A 7,326-nucleotide genomic window follows, 5' to 3' on the forward strand; every position below is an offset into this window, starting at 1 on the left:
AAAAAAAAAAAAAAAAAAAAAAAAAAAAAAAAACAGATGCCAGATTGTAACGATTTTGTTTGTTAGCTGTTCTCTGTGAGTCAAGTTCAACATTATTAGCACTTATACCCAAAATGAGTTCCCTCACAAATAAAATTTCTCAGGGTTATCTGACACAAAAAAAATACAAGGCAAGCTAGATCCTTAGGAAGTTGTCACAACTCTTCATAAGGTTAATTCTACTGCCATCATGACTTTTTGCTTTGTCCCCTAGTTTGAAGACTTTGCAAAGGATGTCTGCTTTTATCATTCAATGACTCCATTCTTTTCTCCAAAGGGCCTATTATTTTTAGTTTTTCGGTGCATGACACACACAAAGACCTGTGGCTCTTATGAGCTGCCTGTTTTTAAAGGATCCAGTAGTTTCAGTTTCCATTTAGCAAGTCCCCAGATAAGAAAGGGAGAATGTGATGAATCCTCACAAGGTCACATTGAAGGTAAAAATAAATTATCCCCATCACTGAGGAGCTTTCTTCAGGTTTTCAATCAGCACTACAGAGTCAGTTTCTTCTTTGGATTGCTTCTCATAGATGTCATACTTCTTCCAATGCTGCAAGGAAGGAAAAAACATACAGGATGACTTTTCTAAACAATGTCCTTTCCCTGAGTAGTCATAGCCAATGCCTATTTTTAGGTTTGCGTGCAAGGAACCATGAGTATAATGTTTTCCTTGTTTTTGTTTGTCAACCTAAGAATATTCATCTATTTAAACAATTAGTAAAAAAACCCAATCAACTAACATTAAAGATGGGAAAAGCATGGGATTGTTACATCATATTCAATTGCTGTCTCAAGAGACAAAGAAATGTGGATCTTTCCAAATTGGAAACAGTCTTTTGAGGATGAATAAAATGGTGCATGCTTTTCTTACTTAAACTGTTTCACTTGGACCTTTATCACCCTTTTTTTTTTTTAAATTTTACCATTGCTCCAGAGATATGACAGGCTCAAAAAGTTAACATCTTTGGCTGGGGTTATGGCTCAGTGGTAGAATGCTCGCCTAGCACATGAGAGACATTGGGTGCGATCTTCAGCACCACATAAAAATAATATAAATAAAATAAAATAAAGGTATTGTGTCCAACTACAACTAAAAAAATATTTTTAAGTTAACATCTCAGTGAATGGCAATACATCAGGCTGTCTCAAAAGTCTTAGCTCAATTAAAACTTTAGAAAGCCTCTTTGATTAATGGCTTTATCTACATCATTATGGTGAAAGCCAATATCTTGGTGCTTGCCTCTTTATAAATCTGAGGAAAGGAAGAAATATGAGCTCAGTACTCTCGAATGTGAAATAAAGTTGTTAAGACTAAACCAGGGGTGGGAAAACTATAATCCAGGCCAATCTGGCTAGCTGCCTGTTTTTATAAGTAAAGTTTTATTTGGAAAATGCCCATTTTTTTCTGTACTGCCTGTGACTTCTTTTATGTTGTACTAGTAGAGTTGTAAGAAAGACTGAAATGGCTTAATGGCTTGCAAAGCCAAAAATATTTACTATCTGGCCCTTTACAGAAAAAGCTTGCCAAACCTTGTACTAGATTATATCTAAGCTCTTTTTCTACTTTGATATGCTATAGTTTTTAAGTTTGGGGGAAGAAATGGAATTTTAAAAAACAACAACGACAACAACAAAAAACCAGAAGTGAGCAACTATGATTATTAGGCAGCCTCAGGTTAGACAATTAGAGATGGATGGAGCAATTTAGGAGTATCCAGTCTTAGAAAGTGTATAAAAATGAGTTGGGAAACACAACTTAAAATATCCAAATTATTCTTGCAGCTTGGGAAGCTGAGGCAGGAGGATTGTTAGTTCAAAGCCAGCCTCAGCAACTTAGCGAGGCACTAAAAAACTCAGCAAGACCCTGACTCTAAATAAAATACAAAATAGGGCTGGGGTTGTGGCTCAGTGGTTGAGTGGCCCTGAGTTCAATCCCTGGTACCAAAAAATATATCTAAATTATTCTAAATAAACAATTTAATCTTGAAAACTTAGTAGAATAACTAGTTAAAATACTGACAATTCCAAGTGCTGCTGAGGATGCAGAGTAACTGGATCTTTCACATTATTGTTCGCTGAAGTGTAAAAGCATCCAGTCACTCTGGAAAACAGGCTAAAAATTTCTTTAAGAACTAAATATATACTTACCATATGACCCTGAAATCCCACTCCTAGATATTTATCCAGAAGAAATGAAAACATGCCCACACAAAGACATGAATGTTTCTATCAGCTTTATTCATAATGGCCCCAAATAACAAAACCCTGATGTCCCTGAACAATTCAATGGCTAAATAAACAATGGTATAACCATTTACTGTTTAGCAATAAAGTGGCTCAGTGGTAGAATGCTTGCCTACTATGTGTGAGGCACTGGGTTCGATCCTCAGCACCACATAAAAAAATAAATAAATAAGGTCATTTCTCACTTATCTTTTAAAAAAATGAAATATTGATGTATGCAACAATTTTGCTATATCTTAAGTATATTATGCTAAGTGAAAGACACCAGACTCAAAAAGCTATGTATTATATGGTTCTATTTATATGACATTCTGGAAATGGCAGAACTGTAGGGTCAGAAAACAGATCAACTGTTGCAAGAGTCTAAGGTCAGGAGGATTCACTGCAAAGAGGCACAAGGAAACTTGGGGGAATGAGAAATATTCCATATATGTTTGCTAAGACTCTTCTCATTGAACACTTAAAAAGAATAAATTTTATCGTTTGTAAATTACATACCAACAAACCTTATGTTTTAAAAATTTGAAATGTGCATACTTCTCATAAAAGCTATCTCAAAAATTATATAAACTTGAAATAATGACTTATTCAATAAATGGCATTAAGACAACTGGCTAAACATTTGCAAAACAAAGTTAAACCCTATCTCATAGACTACTCAAATAAATTCCTGATGGATTAAAGAACTAAAAGTAAAAAAAAAAAAAATCAAGTAAGTACTACAAAAGTATACAGGGGAACAGTAGATAAATCTGAAGTGGAAAGGGCTTTCTACACATCAACCTTGTAATCATCATCATCATCATCATCATCATGGAAAAGAAAGATTTTACTGCAGGGAAAAAATTCTCTTTTTTTTTTTGCATTGAGGATTGAACACACGAATACTCTAACACTGAGCTACATCTCTAGCTCCTTTTATTTTTTATTTTGAGACACAGTGTTGCTAAGTTGCTAAGGCTGGCCTCCAACTTGTAATCCTCCAGCCTCAGCCTCCCGGGTCACTGGGATTACTGAGCAAAACAAAACAATCTTTTTTACATAATTAATCACCCTACATGAAATAAAGAGGCAAACGTAGATGACAAGCCAAAGGATTACTATCTAATATATTAAGAACTTTTTGAACCTTCAAGAAAAAAAATATCACACAGGGAAAAAGGACAAGGAACAATAATTTCACAAAAGAGTTGTAATTCAAGCTTATGCAAAAATATGAAGCCTATTACATAATACTAAGATAAGATGCCTTTTTCTCCTCTATCAGCTTGACAATAATTTTTTTAAATTAGATAACACAATGTTGGCAATAGTATGGTCAAACAATCATTTGGATATACTACTGATAAATATATAAATTAGCATATCTTAGTTGTAATCTATGCTTCTTGTGAAAAAAATAATTTTGTGTATTCTAATGCTTTTGTTTCCTTAACATGAAGAAATACTACTCTACATTTGAAACCCAGGTGTTTCATTAACAGCATGTCATATATTTTTATATATCAGTAAAATAGATCAACCTCCTTTTCTTTAACCTGTGTATAATATTTCATTGCATAAATTGCACCATAACTTATCTAACTGGTATCCTTACTGGATATTTAACTTGTATACCTCTCAGGATGATAATCTGTCAATACCAATCAAAGAATTTAAAGTAGGGCTGGTGGGATACATGTATAACTCATTGTTAAAGTACTTTTGCCTAGTATGTGTGAGGTCCTGGATTTGATCCCCAACATGACACATACACATAAAAAGATGAAACACTACCAAAAACCATGTTAGGTCAAAAACTGTACGAAAACAGGTAGCAGGTGACAGGTTTCGGCCAATGATCTGTAGTTTGCAGAGAAATTCTTAGGGGAAGGTGGTGGTGACAGCCTAGTTTTTTAATGTCTCAAAATGCTGCCATAAAAAACACAAACAGAGCTGGGCATGGTGGCATACACCTGTAATCCCGGAAGCTCAAGAGGCCAAGGCAGGGATTGCAAGTTTGAAGGCAGACTCAGCAACTCAGTGAGGCTCTAAGCAACTTAGTGAGACCCTGTCTCAAAATAAAAAATAAAAAGGGCTGAGGATGTGGCTCAGTGGTTAAGCATCCCTGGGTTCAATCCCCGGTACCAAAAACACAAATAGGAAAGATAAGTAGGGTAAATAGGAAAGCAAAACCAAAATTCACTGACACAATCTACAGATAAACTACATGAAAACAACTTCTCCTTGTACTCCAAATAAGAGAGGGTGGGGGCATACCAGACCAAATGGTATCAGCTATGGAAGAGTACACAGAGGGAATCAACCTAGCCTCTGAGAGATCCGAGAACTCTGAAATAATTCAGAGACATCAGTGAACTAATTTATGAACAAGAGCTGAAAATGAAAGGAAGGGGTCTGCCCCTTCAAATAGTGGTTGAGCGGAAGTCCATTGTGTAGAATGGGAACAGCCTGAGCCCCCATGAACTCTTAAAACTAATCATCCAATGTTCCCTTGCAAGGCAAAGCTGCACTCTGACAAGAAAAGAGTGGAAACAGACTCCAAACTGGACAGGACTGGGACAAGAGGAATGGAAACTATGATAATTGTGGATAAGACACAAAAGGCAGCAGGCTTAGGGAGGGAGGAAGGAAAAATGGATGAGGAAGAGAAGAAATGATGAAAAGTTTAAAAAGATTTTAGAGAGAAAGAAAAAAGTACAGGAGTCAAGAAGCAGAGCAAGGAGATTTCAGAAGGCATTCACATTTCAGAAGTAACTGTTTGCCACAACAATTCTCAAAAGCAATAATATATGGAGTTTGATAGTCATGAAATTAAAAACAATTCCTGAAACTGAGCCTCCATACAAAAGTTCAGAAGCTAATTTCATGTAAAATTGAGCATAAGAATAATATTTTTACATAATTAAAACATACCAGAAAGATATGCCCACAAAAATTAATGAAAACTACAATATAACATTTCAAAACTAGCTGAACTTGCTAAGAAAAAGTTACATGATATGAAAAACAATGTAGGGGCTGGGGCTGTAGCTCAGTGGTAGAGCACTTGCCTTGCAGGTGTGAGACCCTGGGTTCGATCCTCAGTACCACATAAAAATAAATAAATAAAGATATTGTGTCCATCTACAACTAAAAAATAAAAATAAAAATAAAAATAAAACAATTTAATGACATGGAATCATATATGAAATGTCAGAATAAGAACAACTCTGAACCTGGGTGTGGTGGTGCACACCTATAACTCCAGTGGCTCAGGAGGCTGAAGTAGGAGGACTGCAAGTTCAAAGCCAGCAAATTAGTGAGGCTCTGCCTCAAAATAAAATATATAAACAAAACAGGACTGAGGATGTGACCCAGTGGTTAAGTGCCCCTGGGTTCAATCTCTGGCACCACACCAAACAAACAAACAAAAACTCAGAAATGAGATGACAAGATTCACGAAAGAACTAAAAGTAAAAAGAAATAATCATTTCATTTCAGAAATGGAGACTAACCAAGAGGGAACATGAGGTGAATAAACACAACAGATATTAGACAAAACTGAAAGAAAAAGAGAAAATGAAAGGTGATTTTTTTTTTTAATAAAAAGGATATGAAAATTATTCAACAGGATGTGACAAATATAAAAGGCAAAGGGAATAGAAATAGAATAGGTTGAATACCCCTTATTGAAATGTTTGGAACAAGAAAGAAAGTAGGATGAATTGGACAGAACTTTCCTATGTTCATACATGAATACACAACCAGTGTAACTCCACCTCATGTTCAACCACAAGAATGGGATCCTAATTAGAATAAGTTATACTCCATGTTTGTATAATAGGTCAAAATACACTCTACTGTCATGTATATCTAAAAAGAAAAATTTAAAAATTTAATTTTTAAAAAAAATCAGGAAAAAAAATGCTTGGAATCAGAAGTGTTTTGAATTTGGGAGGTTTTTGCATATTTGCATATATATAATGAGATATCTCAGGGATGAGACCCAAGCCTAAACATAAATTCACTTATGTTGCTTATGCACAGAGCCCAAATGGTAAAAATTACCCTTCATATACAAAATATATAGTGTTTTTAGTAATTGTGTGAATAAAATAAAGTTTCATGATGCAGAATTTTGTGCTAGGTGGCAGCATGTTAGTGCTCCAAACACTTCAGATGTTGGAGCATTACGGATTTTGTTCCTCAACCTGTACTTCAGAGAGTCAACCCAGAATAATCAACAACACTAAGGTATCTTCTGGCAAAATTATTGGATTTTGAAGGAAAAACATCTTGACAACTAGGCAAAAAGGCCAAGTGTTTTCATGTGGAAAGGAAAACAATATTGTCAGTTGTCTTTCACAACATTTTAGGTCAGATGAAAATGGATGATACATTTAAGATACCAAAGGCAGGACATATGACAATATATTGCCAAAATGACTTGCAATTATAAGTGCAGTGAACTCTATCAACATTTAAATAATTCAGGACAAGCCAGTCCCATGAAACCTTCCTAAGAAAATGTTAAGAGCTTCAAATATCTAAAATGACAGGAGAGATATTAATACAAAACCCTGTAGTGAGCATCAAATATATATTCATACACAGAAGTAACACTAAACGAGGGCTCTATATGAGGCCACTTATATAAGTTTGGATCCCAGTTCTGTTGGATAACAGCAGTGTAACCTTGAGCAGTTCACATTATTCTGGTATGTCATTTTCTTCATCTGTATAATGAAGATAATACATATCTACCTCAGGATAGGGACGGATTAATGGGGGACATGTTTAGAAAAGTATATGACAGGTAGTAAAGGTTCAGTGAGTATAAACTATTGCTGTTGTTGCTATTATTCTATTCATCATTAGGTGTATTTCTATATTTTTGTGCAGTCAGTCAAGTAAGTCATGTCTAGGTGATAGGATTAAGAGTGATTTTATTTTTCTCTTTTTTTTCGGGGGCGGGGGGTACTGGGGATTGAACTCAGGGGCACTCGACCACTGAGCCACATCCCCAGACCTATTTTGTATTTTTTTTTTTTTTTTTTTTAA

General features: G+C 35.0%; 1 protein-coding gene across 1 annotated transcript in view; it reads right to left on the reverse strand.

Annotated features, from left to right (window-relative positions):
• Positions 1-39: 39 nt before the first annotated feature.
• Il13ra1 (interleukin 13 receptor subunit alpha 1) overlaps positions 40-7,326 on the reverse strand; it is a 45,752-nt gene continuing 38,465 nt past the window's right edge. The window contains exon 10 of the mRNA XM_015498526.2: positions 40-589. Within this exon, the coding sequence (XP_015354012.1) occupies positions 497-589 (93 nt within the window). The 3' untranslated portion in view covers positions 40-496. The remainder of the gene's footprint in view (positions 590-7,326) is intronic.

This window comes from Marmota marmota, unplaced genomic scaffold (genome assembly GCF_001458135.2).
Source record: "Marmota marmota marmota unplaced genomic scaffold, marMar, whole genome shotgun sequence".
Lineage (NCBI taxonomy): Eukaryota > Metazoa > Chordata > Mammalia > Rodentia > Sciuridae > Marmota > Marmota marmota.